The sequence below is a fragment of the Chionomys nivalis genome, chromosome 7, assembly GCF_950005125.1.
Source record: "Chionomys nivalis chromosome 7, mChiNiv1.1, whole genome shotgun sequence".
Classification (NCBI taxonomy): Eukaryota; Metazoa; Chordata; class Mammalia; order Rodentia; family Cricetidae; genus Chionomys; species Chionomys nivalis.
The window spans coordinates 60952682-60969751 of NC_080092.1; the positions used below are offsets into that span (position 1 = coordinate 60952682).

Here is a 17070-nt window from a genome sequence, read left to right on the forward strand (position 1 = left end):
TCATTTTATAGTATTTATTGGCAGGAAATCTGTGGGATTTAAATCATTGCTGTGTTTCATGAGGAATAAGAGCTACCTAAGCAATTAATAATTTTATTTGTATTTGAATAATTTTCCAGATTCATGGGATACAGACTTTAAAGGCAGTTCAGATGATGAAGAGTGTCATCTTTGCAACACTGTTCTGATAACAGGGCCAACAGGAGTGGGAAAAACTGCTGCTGTGTATGCTTGTGCCCAGGAGCTTGGATTTAAGGTCAGTTAGCTATAGTGAATATTCAAATAAGAACAGAAAAATAAACTTGCCAGTGTTCTTGTAGTTCTAGCATTGAACTGGTGAAGCAGAAATCCAGAGCCAGCCTGTGTTAATGAAGCCCTGTTTCTTTTCTTTTCTTTATTTTTTGGTTTTTAGAGACAGGGTTTCTCTGTGAAACAGTCCTGGCTGTCTTGGAACTCGCTTTGTAGACCAGGCTGGCTTTAAACTCACAGAGATCCTCCTGCCTCTAGGATTAAAGGCATGTGCCATCACTACCTGGCTAATACCTTGTTTCAAAAACGAGAAAAAAGTGATGGGAAGATGACTCAGTTGAAAAGGTGCTTGAGGACTAAGTTCATATTCCCCAGCACCTGTGACAAAGCTGCTAAGCAGTGCATATCTGTTGTCCCAGGACTGGGGAGGAGCAGTCAGGCAGATTGATGGGCATATCAGCTAGCCTCACTAGTCATGAATGTCAGGTTCACCAAAAGCCCCTTTTTTCTTCCTTCCTTCCTTCCTTCCTTCCTTCCTTCCTTCCTTCCTTCCTTCCTTCCTTCCTTCCTTCCTTCCTTCCTTCCTTTTTTGTTTTGTTTGAGACAGGGTTTCTTTGTAGACAAGGCTGACTCAGAACTCAAGAGATTCACCTGCTTCTGCCTTCTTCAGTGCTAAGATTACAAGTGTGCTCCATCACCAGGGATCAAAAGACCCTTGTTTCCTAAGAAACAAGGTGGGGAGAGATTGAGGACACCCAAGGTCATCCTCTGGCCTCCACATGCACACACTCCCACTAGGACAGCCGGCTGCAGAGGAGGAAGCAGGTGTGCTGGTTCACACTTTTAACCCTAACACTCAGGAAACCGAGGGCTGAGGCAGAAGTGCTTTGTATTTTGCATTTGAGCCCAACCTAGGCTACTGTGTGAGACCCTGTCTTGAAAAGATGAAAGGAAATAAAGAAAAGATTTGCCTTTTAAAAATACATACTCTTGCCGGGCGGTGGTGGCGCACGCCTATAATCCCAGCACTCGGGAAGCAGAGGCAGGCGGATCTCTGTGAGTTCGAGACCAGCCTGGTCTACAAGAGCTAGTTCCAGGACAGGCTCCAAAAACCACAGAGAAACCCTGTCTCAAAAAAACCAAAAAAAAAAAAATAAATAAATAAAAATAAAAATACATACTCTTTTTTTAGATATTTGAAGTGAATGCCTCTTCCCAGAGAAGTGGTAGACAAATCCTGTCTCAGCTGAAGGAAGCTACCCAGTCCCATCAAGTAGATAAACAAGGTGTTAACTCCCAAAAGCCCTGCTTCTTTAATAACTACAACATTGGCAAGTCACCAAGTAAGTAACATATTCCTGTCATTTATATGCTGAAGAACTGCGTCCCTGTCCCACTATGGATTTGACTTCTAAGTGTATTCTCATAGTATCAGTCACCATAGTCTCCTTCCCCACATTTCTTATAAGCCGCTGGTTACGGACTATAATAGATTTGTTTCTATGGTATGACTGAAATACAGGAATACGGGGGGCTTGTTCTCTCTATGACATCGTGGAAGAAGACCTGTTCCATGACTTGTGATTGATGAGTAAATTCAAGTATTTTCTTTTATTCTGTCTCACTCATGATAAAGCTCTCTGTCATATCTTTAATGTTACTGTACAGCCATTGATTATCTTTGTCTAATGGAAGATGTCTCGCTGCTTACTGATGATTCATTTCTTTCTCAGTTGTTACCTCTTTGCATTTTAATTTGAATAGTTATTGCATATATTCCAGTTTGTGGATGTGTTCTGCAGCATCTAAGATACTTTCAGTGCCATCAGCATAGTTTTCATTTCCACAAATTTCATGTGGGTCTTTTTTTCATCCTTCTGTGTTTCCAATTGTGCCCTATTTTCCTGTAAATATTTGATCATGTGATTATAGCTGTCTCAATGTTCTTGTCCATATTTCTGTCATCTGTATATTTTTTGAGTTAGTTTTCAGTTTTTCCTGTCTTACTTATGGATTATATTCTTCTGCTTCTTTTGATGCCTGATTGCCTGATGCTTTCTTTAAGATATATTTATATTTTAGTGTATATATGTGTGTCTGCATTAGCTTTTTCACACCATGCACATGCAGTGTCTGCAGAGGCCACAAGGGATTTGATCCCCGGAATTTTACAGTTATAGGCAGCTCTGAGTTGCCTGATAGGGATGTTGGGAACTGAACCTGGGTCTTCTATAAAAGCATTAAATGCTCCTTACCACTGAGTGATCTCTGATACATTTTTTTTTTTTTTAATTTGTTTTTGAGATAGGATTTCTCTGTGTAACAGCCCAACCCTCCTGGAACTAGCTCTTGTAGATCAGGCTGGCCTCAAACTCACAGTGATCCACCTGCCTCTGCCTCCCAAGTGCTGGGATTAAAGGTGTATGCCACCTCAACCCAGCAGCCTGATACTTTTTTTAAAAAATATTTATTTATTTATTATGTATACAATATTCTTTCTGTGTGTATGCCTGAAGGCCAGAAGAGGGCACCAGACCTCATTACAGATGGTTGTGAGCCACCATATGGTTGCTGGGAATTGAACTCAGGACCTTTGGAAGAGCAGGCAATGCTCTTAACCGTTGAGCCATCTCTCCAGCCCCCAGCCTGATACTTTTAATTGCCTGTCAGACTTTGTACACAGTTTGTATCTTGTTAAATAGTGGATATTACTTTTCTTTCTTTCTTTCTTTCTTTCTTTCTTTCTTTCTTTCTTTCTTTCTTTCTTTCTTTTTTTTTTGTTGTTTTGTTTGTTTTTCGAGATAGGGTTTCTCTGTAGTTGTTTTTGAGCCTGTCCTGGAACTAGCTCTTGTAGACCAGGCTGGCCTCAAACTCACAGTGATCCACCTGCCTCTGCCTTCCAAGTGCTGGGATTAAAGATGTGCGCCACTACTACCTGGCTTGACACTGTATACTCCTCTCTGCTGTAAACTGTCCTTGACCTTTGTTCTGAGTTTGTTCATTTCAGGTCTGCTAAATTGTATTAGGCAAGATCATAGCAGCATTTAGACCTGAACTGATTTAGCTCCTCTACTTGGTACTGCTTCTGAGCAGCATCCTTGCTAATCTCTCACCAGTGATGATGTTTGTTGTTCTGTCCAGTGAAAAGAATGAATTCAACCAAACATGATGGCATGTGCTTTTAATTTCAACACTTGGGAGGCAGGTGGATAACTGAATTTGAGGCCAACTTGGTTTACATAGTGACTTCTAGGCCATCCAGGTCTAGATACTGAAACCTTATCTCTAAAACAAAAATCAAACAAAAGAAATAAGAAAAGGATGAATTTGCTGTTCCTAAATTTCTTTTTATTTTCTTTTTTAAATTTATTTATTATGTATACAGGGTCCTGCCTGCATGTATGCTTGCAGGCCAGAAGAGGGCACCAGACCTTATTACAGATGGTGGTGAGCCACCATGTGGTTGCTAGGAATTGAACTCAGGACCTCTGGAAGAACAGGCAGTGTGCTCCTAACCGCTGAGCCATCTCTCCAGCCCTGTTCCTAAATTTCTGTGTGTCTCAGAATTTGTTTCCCATGGCCCTTCCTTCATGAGAACTTGATTTTACACTTGGCAGATCTCAGAGCACTCTGCTCAGCTCTCTAAATCTGTGTATTCTCTCCTCTGGGCTCTGTTTCCCTAGATTTCCTCATCCCCTGCTGTTGTCTCCTTGAGTTAGGAAAATTTGTTCTGGGTTTTTCTTCCCCGCTGTGGCTTGGGAATTCTCTCAAAGTAATAAACCAGGTAGTCTTTATGTTTACTTCTTTGTGTCTTCTCCCCTTGGGGATCACTGTCCTTTGATGAATGGTAGTCAAAAACATAAAAAAATCTTTCACATAGTATGTCTATTTTTTGTTGTTATTGTTTTAGATGGAGAATTAATTCAGTCTCAAATCCTCTTATCTTGCTATGACCAGAATCACATTATTTTTTTTTTTAAAACAGGGTTTCTCTGTAGCTTTGGAGCCTGTCCTGGAACTAGCTCTTGTAGACCAGGCTGGCCTCGAACTTACAGAGATCCGCCCACCTCTGCCTCCTGACCGCTGGGATTAAAGGCATGCGCCACCACCGCCCAGCCACATCTTTTTTTTTCTTCTGGTGTTTTTATATACTCCCCTCTTTGATTGGCAAGGAACTATTTCAGTTGCTCTGTGTCCTCTGACGTGGCCTCAGGGATCACTGTATTTCCTTGCTTTCTGTGTGCTAAGTTGCCCTATACTCAGAATTGGTTGGAGGTGATTCTTCTGTTGGAAAAGTTTTGGAAATTATTTTTTTAATTTCAATTTGAGTATTTTGAAATTCAAGACAGCATATCATGCCAGGCATGGTGGCTCACACCTGGAATATGAGCATCTAAGAGGCTGAGCTGGAGGACTGCTATGCGTTCAAAGGTGCTGTTGGTTGCAGAGTGAGAAACTGTCTCATAAAAACAAAGAAGCAGGGTTGGAAAGATGGCTTAGCAGTTAAGAGTACTAGCTACAGCTGGGCGGTGGTGGCGCACACCTTTAATCCCAGCACTCAGGAGGCAGAGGCAGGTGGATCTTTGTGAGTTCGAGGCCAGCCTGGTCTACAAGAGCTAGTTCCAGCATAGGCTCCAAAGCTACAGAGAAACCCTGTTTCAAAAAACCAAAAAAAAAAAAAAAGAAAGAAAAAGAAAAAGATCTTACATCTCTTACCTATGTAATTAAAATGCCCTACTTATTTATTTAATTTTATATGTGTATTTTACCCGTGTGTGTGCCTAGTTCCCACAGAGACCAGAAGAAGGCATTGGATTCCTTGGAATTGGCGTTGTAGATAGTTGTAAGCCATTATGTGGGTGCTGGGAATTTAACCCAGGTCCTTTGGAAAAGCAGCAAGTGCTCTTAATTGCTGAGCCTTCTTTCAGCCTCAGACTGTCCTGTTTTTAATAAAAATATAGTGTTAATAACTTTTTTAAACTCAAAATTCTCATTCTGTTTACTAAACACCCCCTATATACAAGTGGTAGGTAAGATCCATGGATACAGAGGGAACAAAAATAACCAGGGCTCAGTCACTCTGAGCCTGGGGGGTGGATGCCATTTTTCCATAGGTCTGAGGCTCTGGAATCCTTAACATGTCTATGACCATGTCTACAATACACATTTATTCCGGACTTCACTTACTCAGGGCTTCCTCCATACCCTACAGAGGCTTAAAAGCTTGGGTCCTTTCTGACTACCATAGAAAGACTTTCACACAGTCAATCAGAGGAAAGTGTGTATCTTTGGAAAAGAGCATCTTTTGTTGCTATGTTCTGTCATTCTGTTAGAATACATATAATACAATAATAATGTCTGTATGGAATATTTGCATGTTAGAATGAAAAAAGTCTGCTTTTGTTTTTTATCATGTAAGAGTATAAATAAACTGGATAATTTTATCTTGCCATAAGTATAATTTTAGAGTGTTCTTAAATGTAGTTTGTTTTTCATAGAAAAATTAAACTCCCCTGGGAAAGTTGTTACATCACCAAGAAAGCTTCCTCCATCATCACCAAAAGGAAGTGGGCAAAAGCGAGCGTTTCCCCCTAAAACTTTGGCAAATTACTTTAAAGTATCCTCCAAATCCAAAAATAATGAAGAAGTAGGAGTACTCATGGGAAATAATAAAGGTAAATTATTAAGTTAACAAAGTAAATTAACCTTGATACATGATACTGTGCATTTCATGTGATCCTCTGCTATTTATTAAGCCTCAGTCATGCTAATGGTCCTAAATATAGAAGTGTCACTATTGAGTAAGATTTGGTATGGGAGTTCAGTTTGTGGGTATATCTAGTGCTTTTGAAAAGTGAGTTTTGCCAGGTGTGGTGGTCATACCTTTAATCCCAGCATTTTGGAAACAGAGGCAGGTAGATCTTTATAAAATCACGGTCAGCTTGATTTACACAATAAAACCCTGTCAAAAAAAAAAAAAGAAAGAAAGAAAGAAAGAAAGAAAGAAAGAAAGAAAGAGGGCTGGAGAGATGGCTTAGTGGTTAAGAGCACTGCCTGCTCCTCTAAAGGTTCAGAGTTCAATTCCCAGCAACCACATGGTGGCTTACAACCATCTGTAATGAGATCTGGTGCCTTCTGACCTACAAGCATGAATGTAGGCAGAATACTGTATACACGATAAATAAATAAATTTTTAAAAAAGAAAGGAAAAAAAGTGAGTTTTATCTAAAATATTAATATTGTATTTTTGCAGGAATCAAAAATGCTTCTTTGGAACAGAGGCAAATCATTCAGACTAAATCAACAAATGCAAATAATTCAAATGTTAAAGAATTTGGAGCTGAGGAATCCAATAGGAAGAATGCAACATCTCTCATTCTCTTTGAGGAGGTAGGCTTGCAGGGGCATGCATGGGTGAGGTCTCATAGTGGGAACTTATTTTAAAGATTACTATGTGTTTTCTTATAAGGAATTATAAAATAATGAATCCAACTTTAGAATAATATTTATTTCTAAAGAATGTTAATTGTTTTTTAATTTTAAAGATTTATTTATTATGTATACAGTGTTTTGCCTGCACGCCAAAAGAGAACTTGAGATCTCATTATAGATGGTTGTGAGCCACAATGTGGTTGCTGGGAATTGAACTCAGGACTTCTAAAAGAACAACCAGTACTCTTAACTTCTGAGCCATCTCTCCAGACCTTTTGTTTGTTTGTTTGTTTGTTTGTTTGGATTTTTGTAACATTTTCTTTGTATTATTTTATTATTTTATTTTATGTATCTGGATGTTATACCTTTCTGTATGTCTGTGCACCACCCTAGCAGGCCAGAGGAGGGTGTTGGGTCCCCTGGAACTGGAGTAACAGATACATGTGAGCTATGTGGGTGCTAGGAATCAAACCAAGATCCTCAGAAAGAGCAACTAATGCTCTTAACTACTAAGCCATCTCTCCAGCTCTGTGTAGAATAATTTCAAGGTGATTAACATAATTCAAGAATACTTATTTGTTTGTTTGTTTTTTTCCCCCGAGATGGGGTTTCTCTGTGTAGCTTTGGAGCCTGTCCTAGAACTCATGCTGTAGACTAGACTGGCCTTGAACTAGCAGTGATCTTCTTGCCTCTGTTTCCCTAGTGTTGGGATTAAAAGCATGTGCAACCACTACCCTGCAGGGCTATTGATTTTTTTTTTTTTTTTTAACAACTGTAGAAGTACTTGTGGCTCATCTACCCAGTTACTGGCGATTGTTTTATTTAGTTTTTTGTTTGCTTGGGGTTTTTGTTGTTGTTGTTTGTTTTCTTGCTGTTTTTTTGAGATGGGTGACAGGTTTTCTGTGTAACAGCTCTGGCTGTCCTGGAACTCACTCTGTAGACCAGGCTGACTTCAAACTCACAGAGATCCGCCTGTCTCTGCCTCCCGAAGGCTGGGATTAAAGGCGTGCACTACCACTGCCTGGCTTTTATTTAGTTTTAATGTTTATTATGTTACTATCTTAAAAGTTTGGGGACTGGAGAGGTGGCTCAGTGGTTAAGAGCATTGGCTGCTCTTCCAGAGGTCCTGAGTTCAATTTCCAGCACCCACATGGTGACTCACAGCCATCTATAGTGGGTTCTGATGCCCTCTTCTGGCATAGAGGTGTACATGCAGGTAGAACACTCACATACATAAATAAACCTTTAAAAAAAAAAGTTTGTTTATGGTATAAGACATAAACTTTTCACCAGTCAGCGGTGGTGAACACCTTTAATCTCAGCACTCAGGAAGCAGAGGTCTACATAGTAAGATCCAGGACAGCCAGTAAAACCCTACACAAGAACCAACCAAACAAAAAAACATAAAAACATAAAATTTTCAGCATGAGCTTAATTCATATTTTTCAAAAAAATTAGTGTTGACTCTGACATAGTATGTCTATTGTGTATCTCTATAACTGATCTGAACAGTTACTCTTACTATATTAATATTCTAATGAATGACTTGTAGGTTGATGTCATTTTTGATGAAGATGCTGGGTTTTTGAATGCAGTCAAAACATTCATGGCGACAACCAAACGGCCAGTAGTTCTTACTACAAGTGGTATGTAACAGTAATTTCAGTACAGCTTATTTTTTGTTGAAGTAAAGTATGTGTGGGCTAAGACGATGGCTCAGCAGGTGCAGGCCCTTTCCAAATAAGTCTATTGATCTGAGTTCGATGCCTGAAACCCACATAAAGGTAGAAGTAGAGAACCAGTTCCACAGGGTTGACCTGTTGTTTCTAAATGCTTATGTATACACCCACACACTAAACATACACATACAATAATAGTAAATGATATTTTAAAACAAATTGGGATTACTGGTGATGTGGGAGGGTCATCTGTCTATCTGTTGCTTTCATTGGCTAATTAATAAAGAAACTGCTTGGCCTGATAGGTCAGAACATAGGTGGGTGGAGTAGGCAGAACAGAATGCTGAGAAGAAGGGAAGTGAGGGCAGACATGATGGAGCCAGCTTCCAGGTCAGACATGCTGAATCTTTCCCAGTAAGCCACCACCTCGTGGTACTACACAGATTATTAGAAATGAATTAATCAAAATGTGAAAATTAGCTGATAAGAGGCTAGAACTAATGGGCCTGGCAGTGTTTAAAAGAATACAATTTGTGTGTTGTTATTTTGGGTGTAAAGCTAACCATGCGGGAGCCAGGCAGGACGAAAAGCAGGCCTGCCCACAGCTCATCACTACATACTGGAAAGATAGCTCACTGGTTAAGAGCACTTATTGTTCTTGCAGAGAACCTGGGTTTATTCCCAGCACCCACATGGCAGCTTCTACTGTCTGTAACTCAAGTTCCAGTAAATTTAATGTCCTCTTCGGGCCTCTTCAGACACCAGACACTCACTTGGGACACTGACATGCATGCAGGCAAAACACTCAAACACATAAAATAAACAAACCAAAAAGATTTTTTTTCCTCTTCAAAACAAAGCATAATGTGGTCTGTAATCCTAGAACTCAGGAGGCAGAGACAGGAGAATCCCCACAAATTTGAGGCTGACTTGATGTCTACAATGAATTACAGGTCAGTTAGTGCTACATAGCCAAATCCTGTGTAAAAACAAGCAAAAACAATCAGACACAAAGGCTATATACTGAGAAACCCTGTCTCAAAAAACAAAACAAAACAATTTAATAATCATAGGTTAGGTGATATTTTAATTAAAGGTCATAATTACGTTACATCAAAATAGAAAGTTTCTTCAGGAGTTGTCATTTGCATGATACTGTAGTCTCCCTTCATCTAAGGGATACTTTGAACACTACCCCCATGGATGCTTGACATCTCAAATAGCGCAAACTGTATATATACCTTTTACCCTATACATACATACTTAGAACACTTGTAACCTAGTCATAGTAAGAAATTAACAATTACCGAGAGAACAATTAAAACACTTATTAACAATTGTAAATAGTTAAGAGTACTTGTAGCTCTTGCAGAGCAGCCATGTGCAGCCCCTAGCCCCTGAAGACCCGAAGTATCAGATCTCCTGCAGCTGGAGTTACAGGCAGTTGTGAGCTGTCTGATTTGGGTGCTGAGAACTAAACTCCAGCCTGCTACAAGAGCAAAATGCACTATAGCCACTGAGTCAACTCCTGTCCTTTAATTACCAATGAAATGCTAGATATTGTAATGAAAACGTATAACTGGGAAAAGTTATTTAGTGATCTCATTTATTTTTAATAACATGTCATTTTTCTATAGATCCCACATTTAGTTTAGTGTTTGATGGCTGCTTTGAAGAAATCAATTTCAATATTCCTTCCCTGGTAAGTTTTGAATTTTCATGATCACAGATTATATGTATTGCAATTATGTAAAAAATTTATATTTTTAAAATGTGCTTTTTAAAGGGAAATGTTAAAGTGTTTAAGTTTGAGGAAACTTGTGGTTATTTTCTTTTTTTTCTTTAAAATAAAGTTTTTCAGATATTTAAGTTTTCTGTATATTCTAATACTCCTTTTTGTTTTTTTCCTTTGAGACTGTCGCACCATGTAGACCTGGCTAGCCTTGATTTCACAGAGATTCACCTGCCTCTGCCTCCTTGGGGCTAGGATTAAAGGCATGTGCCACCATGCCCGGCTTCATTTTATTTTTAAATAATACTTTTTTTGGGGCGGGGGTTCGAGACAGGGTTTCTCTGTGGCTTTGGAGCCTGTCCTGGAACTAGCTCTTGTAGACCAGGCTAGTCTCGAACTCACAGAGATTCACCTGCCTCTGCCTCCCAAGTGCTGGGATTAAAGGCGTGCGCCACCACTGCCCGGCTTAAATAATACTTTATTAAGTTTAAATGTTATTAGAGTTAAACCTTGCACTTTTCTGTGTGCTGATGTTCATAAGAGGCCAAGGTCATCACACTCCACACCTGAACAGAATCCTGCCTCTTTCCTTCTGAAGGTCCTGGGTGTGTGCTCCTTACGCAGCATGACCCCCAGGATTGTTCTGAGGGTGCTACAACCTGAGAACAGGGTGAATACTTAAAGCTATCAAGTTCATGGTATTAAGCTTGTGTGTGATTGTATTTTTAATTTCTTTTAGATTTATTTTATTTTTATGTGTGTGACTGTTCTGCTTGCATACATATATAATATAGGCACCACATGCATCCTTGATACCTGTGGAGGTTAGAAGAGGATATTGGATCCCCTAAAACTGGAGTTACAGATGGTTGGGAACCACCATAATACTGGAGACTGAACCCCTGATCCTCTGCTATGTTTTTAATTTCTGAGCCATCTTTTCTAGCATATCTCCCAACCTTTTTCCTAAAGATTTATTTTAGCTAGGCATTGTGGTGCACACCTTTAATCCCAGCATTTGGAGCCAGAGGCTTATGTATATGTGTTTATATGGATGCACATGTGACATGACAATTGTATGGAGGTCAAAGACAGCTTTTAGTAGTTTTGTCTCCTTCCCAAACTGTGGGTTCTGGGGATTGAACGCAGACTGTCAGACTTGTTAACCGGGGCCTGAGCCATCTTACTCAGAGAGATGTCCCTGAATGAGCTCTGTTCATTTTTGGAGGCAGGATCTCATGTAGCCCAGGCTGTCTCAGAACTTACTGTGTAGCTAAGAATGAACAGGCCTTTGCCAACAAACCTGGTTGTGTGGTGCCTGGGATAGAATGCAGGGCCTTTTGCATGCTAAATACTCAGCCAACTGAGCTTTATCCCTAGACCTGTTTTTGTAATAATGTCTTTTATAGGCCATACTGTCCTCAATCTGTGTAGTTGAGTATGATTCCTGGCCTTTTCACATACATTTTCAAAATAATGAAATAATAGATGTGTGTTACTTTCACCGAGGATTTTAGGATGTCGAGCATCCTTTCTTGTCTCTCACTCTTCCTCTATTGGTGATGGAAACCAGAGCTTTGTATGCTGAACACACACACTACCAGGAGCTACAGCTCTTGGGTTTTTCAGATGGGGTCTTACTATGTAGCCCATTCTGACCTAGAACCCACAGTCCTTCTGCCTCCCCCCCCCAGTGCCAGCATTAATAGGCATGGACCACCTTGCACAACTGTTCAATATCTTGTCAAAGGTCCTTTTACTATCTGTTTCTTTATTGAAGTATTGGTTCAAATTTATGAGAAAGGTTAAATTGGGGCACAGAAAAATGAATTCTGGGCTTTATGCCTGCCAGTCAAACACTGTACCTGAGCTTTCAGATTTCACTGTCCCTTGCTTTAATTAGTATTTGTTTATTTTTCACTCAATTGAAGCAGTTTTTTAAAAATAGTCTGAGTATGTTTGCATTAGATTTGTATCTTATAAATGATTTTTCCCAGTTCATGTCTTATCTTTTAATTGTAAGGAGAACATTTTTAATTTTAATAAAGTGAAATTTACTTTTAAAAATTAGTTTTTATTTCATGGTTGTGGTTCTACAGACCATTTAAGCTTATAATGATTCTGCCTATGGATTTTTACAATAACTTTTTTACTTAGGTCTAAAACCTGTTTAGGGCAAAAATTTTTTTTTTTAAATATTTATTTATTTATTTATTATGTATACAATATTCTGTCTGTATGCCTGAAGGCCAGAAGAGGGCGCCAGACCTCTTTACAGATGGTTGTGAGCCACCATGTGGTTGCTGGGAATTGAACTCAGGACCTCTGGAAGAGCAGGCAATGCTCTTAACCTCTGAGCCATCTCTCCAGCCCCTAGGGCAAAAATTTTTAAGATGATTTTTTGTTGTTGTTTTGATGTTTTGTTTTCTTATACATATCTAATTGCTCAAACATTATTTATTCAGAGTATTGCTTTTTGTTTTATTTATTTATTTGTTTGTTTGTTTATTTTGTTTTTTGAGACAGGGCCTCTCTGTGTAGCTGAGGCTGTTCTGGAACTCACCCTGTAGACTAGGCTGGCCACAAATTCGCAGAGATCCACCTGCCTCTGCCTCCCAAGTGCTGGAATTAAAGGCGTGTGCCACCACCTGGTCCTTTTGTTTTGTTTTGTTTTTTGTTTTGAGACAAGGTTTGTCTATGGAGCCCTGGGTGTCATAGAATTCACAGTGTAGACCAGGCTGACCTCAAACTCATACCTCCTGAGTGCTGGGATTAAAGGTGGTGCCACTATGCCAGGCTTCAAAGTACCTTTTTAAAAATTTGATGTTCCTTTTATTTATTGTGTGTGTAGCCATGGTTCACATGTGGAGGTCAGAGGATAGCTTACAGGAGTCATTTCTCTTCACCTGCTGGGACCTGGGGATCTCAAACAAGTCATCAGGAGGTTTGGAGGCAGTTGCATTTGCCTGGTTTGCTATCTCATTGGCCCTCAAAGTACTTTTTTTTTTTTTTTTTTTTTTGGTTTGGTTTTGGTTTTTCAAGATAGGGTTTCTCTGTAGCTTTGGAGTCTGTCCTGGATTAGCTCTGTGGACCAGGCTGGCCTAAAACTCACAGAGAACCACCTGCCTCTGCAGTCCAAGTGCTGGGATTAAAAGCTTGTGCCACCACTGCCCACATAAATGTACCTTTTTTTAAATGACCACTACTACAGGGTTTTGTTATGTTTTTCAGACTATATTTACTCTATGTGAGAAATGTTCGCTTCATTACTGTGTGTAACTGTACCAAGTCTTGAGGTTAAGAACTATAACTCTTCAGACTATTATTTCTCAAGCTTGATTTGACTGTTACAGCTATTATACACTTCTGCTAATTTCAGAAAGGGATTGCCAATTTTTACAGTTTAGTGTTTTCTTAGAATTTTATTGAATTTATAATCAAGTTTGGAACAGACATTTGATAATACTGAATCTTTTGATTAATGGTCATTTTTCTTAAAGGGCAGCATTCACTTTCTCAGATTTGTTTGTTGGTTTGGGTTTTCAGATAAAGTCTCTGTGTAGCCGTGGCTGTCCTTGGCTTTTTGTGGCTGCTTTATGTGTGTTGTAGCATCTATGTTGACTTCAAAAAATGACCTTGAACTCTTGATCTTCCTGCTTCTCAAAAGTTAGTTTACTGTCTGGGATTCTTGCTATATGCCACCACACCTGACTCTTTTTATTTCTTTCTGATGCTTTCTTTAATCATCAAGAAGCCGGGTGGTGGCACACGTCTTTAATCCCAACACTCAGGAGGCAGAGGCAGGCGGATCTCTGAGTTCAAGACCAGTCTGGTCTACAAGAACTAGTTCCAGGACAGGTTCCAAAGTTACTAAGTGGAGGTGTTGGCAGTGGACAATCATAGCTATTTACAGACAAGACTATAGACAGGAAGTGATCACTATGACAATTGGCCACAAAGTTAGCTGTAGGGTTCTTTTTTTTTTTTTTTTTTTTTTTTTTTTGTAGGATTAAAAATATTCCCCATTAATCTGATTTAAAATTTTTTTTTATATGCATGCTATTCAATGGTGACACACCCGTTTAATCCCAGCACTCGGGAGGCAGAGGCAGGCAGGCAAATCTCTATTATTTTGAGACCAGCCTAGTTTATAGGCTGAGTTCCAGAACAGCCAGAGCTATCACACAGACAGACCCTATCTTGAAAAACCAGAAAGAGAGAGACAGAGAGAGAGAGAGAGAGAGAGAGAAGCATGATTTAAGTTATGTTTTTCTGTTATTCCTGAATATTACACTGGTTGCATGTGGCACAGGTTTCATACACACACACACACATACACACACGGCAGGAAATGCTTTATGATCTCAGCACTTGGGAGACTGACATTGAAGGATTGCCAGCATAAGACTAAATAAGGTTACATAGTCAACTTGGCTATATAGCAAGACTGTGTCTCAAGAAAGAAAAGAGCCATACTGGAATTCTGATAAAATGAAAGAAAGTTGCTATCCATTAAGTACTAATACATTAGATATTTAACATTGCCCCCTCTGTTTTATATTTGCAAACACATGCGTCTGTGAACTTGATAGTTACTGATTTTTATTTTAAATTTAGAAACGTATATTTTAGTATTGTTATAATATTTATAATTTCTCTATTTTGGGGGGTTTTTGATTTGTTTTGTTTTTGTTTTTCGAGGCAGGGTTTCTATGTGTAGCCCTGACTGTCCTGGAACACTCTTTGTAGACCAGGCTGGCCTCAACACAGAACACACAGAGATCTACCTACCTCCGCCTCCTGCTTGGTTCTCTTTTTTTATTTTTGTTTGTTTGTTTATTTGTTTATCAAAAGATCTACCTGAGCTGGGCGGTGGTAGCGCACGCCTTTAATCCCAGCACTTGGGAGGCAGAGGCAGGCAGATCTCTGTGAGTTCGAGACCAGCCTGGTCTACAAGAGCTAGTTCCAGGACAGGCTCCAAAGCCACAGAGAAACCCTGTCTCGAAAAACCAAAAAAAAAATTCACCTGCCTCTGCCCGCCTCTGCCTCCCAAGTGCTGGGATTAAAGGCATGTGCCACCACTGCCCAACTTATTTTTATTTTTTAGATTTATTTATTTATTATATATACAGTGTTCTGCCTGCATGTATGCCTACAGGCCAGAAAGGGCACAGATCTCATTACACATGGTTGTAAGCCACCATGTGGTTGCTGGGAATTGAACTCAGGGCCTCTGGAAGACCATCCTGTTCTCTTAACCACTGAGTTATCTCTCCAGTCCCAATATTTATAATTCTAATGACTATAAAATATCATGTTAAGCAGCTAGGTTTGTCTTGTTCCCAGAACTTGGGAGACAAAAGCAGGTGGATCTTTGTGAGTTGGAGGCTAATCTTGGTTTACAGAGGTAGTACAGAACAGCCAGGGCTATGTAGAGAGGCTCTGGCTCAAAATTTAAGAAAGGTTGGGGAGAATAAATTTTTTAAAAATCCTATCAAGTGTATCATTACTTAATCTAGCTCTATAAAACTGCCTGTTGTGTTTAGGTTAGAGAATTTTGAAAAGTTTCCTTGCCAGGCTGAATGTGGTGGTTACATACCTGTAATCCCAACATCCAACAGGCAGACTCAGGAGGATCCTAAATTTGAGGTCAGCCTGGGCTATGTAGGAAGGTCCTGCTTAAAACAACAACAATGCAGGTAATCTTTACATTTGGGAAGTGGAGCCAGGAGAATCAGAGGTTCAAGACCAGCCTAGTTTGTATAAGATTCTGTCTTAAACACACAAACACAGTTTTTGTTGTTGCTGTCCTGAACTATATACAGTGAACACAAGAATATATATATATGTCTTTAATTTGATGGTATATTCTCTTGTATTTTCTAGAGAAATTTTATTTTCAAAAAGTTTTAAGATATTGTGGCTTTTGGGGGCTGGAGAGATGATGGCTCAGTGGTTAAGAACATTGCCTGCCCTTCCAAAGGTCCTGAGTTCAATTCCCAGCAACCACATGGTGGCTCACAGCCATCTGTAATGAGGTCTGGTGCCCTCTTCTGGCCTGCAGACATACACACAGACAGAATATTGTATACATAATAAATAAATAAATAAATAAATATTTAAAAAAAAGATATTGTGGCTTTTAACTATTCTTCATCAATATTCATTATTACTCCATTTCTGCCAGTTATGTAACTAACCATGTCTTTATATCTCCCACATCTTGTTTTCTGATTTTTAGCTTAACGTTGCCAGCTATCTACAAGTGATCTGTTTAGTTGAGAATTTCAGAACCGACTTAAAAGACTTTGTAACCTTGTTAACTGCAAATGACTGTGACATCAGAAAAAGTATCCTTTACTTACAGTTTTGGATTAGAAGTGGAGGTGGAATTTTAGAAGAAAGACCATTATCATATTGTCGTAAGTAGTCTGTCAATAGTCTGTCACGAAAAAATGTTCTATTACAGGACCATATTCTTTTGTTTTGTTTTGTTTTGTTTTGTTTTGTTTGTTTGTTTTGGTTTTTTTTTGTTTGTTTGTTTTTTTGTTTTTTCAAGGCAGGGTTTCCCTGTAGCTTGGAGCCTGTCCTGGAACTAGCTCTTGTAGACCAGGCTGGCCTCGAACTTACAGAGATCCGCCTGCCTCTGCCTCCCAAGTGCTGGGATTAAAGGCATGCGCCACCACCGCCCGGCCTACATTCTTAAATATATACTCTATCAAAATATTTTTAAATTAAGTGACTAGCTATGCTGATTTTTAAAATATTTACACATCTACTTTTTAAAATAGAAGTTTTTAAAACATTAAGTGGGGCTGGAGAGATGGCTCAGTGGTTAAGAGCATTGCCTGCTCTTCCAAAGGTTCAAAGGTCTAAGGACTGTAGTGGGTATTTCCCTTTTCTTGCTGAGAGACTGCAGAACTAGGGTCACAGACAAGTAACACAATACTGGCCTTGGAAAACCTTTTTTCCCTCTTG

At 39.3% G+C, this 17070-nt stretch overlaps 1 protein-coding gene across 1 annotated transcript in view; it reads left to right on the plus strand.

The window, feature by feature from the left end:
* Atad5 (ATPase family AAA domain containing 5) overlaps positions 1 to 17070 on the plus strand; it is a 54562-nt gene that overhangs the window by 31285 nt on the left and 6207 nt on the right. The window contains exons 13-19 of the mRNA XM_057776680.1: positions 120 to 256; positions 1442 to 1592; positions 5748 to 5924; positions 6503 to 6639; positions 8234 to 8327; positions 9998 to 10062; positions 16334 to 16514. Of these exons, the coding sequence (XP_057632663.1) occupies positions 120 to 256; positions 1442 to 1592; positions 5748 to 5924; positions 6503 to 6639; positions 8234 to 8327; positions 9998 to 10062; positions 16334 to 16514 (942 nt within the window). The remainder of the gene's footprint in view (positions 1 to 119; positions 257 to 1441; positions 1593 to 5747; positions 5925 to 6502; positions 6640 to 8233; positions 8328 to 9997; positions 10063 to 16333; positions 16515 to 17070) is intronic.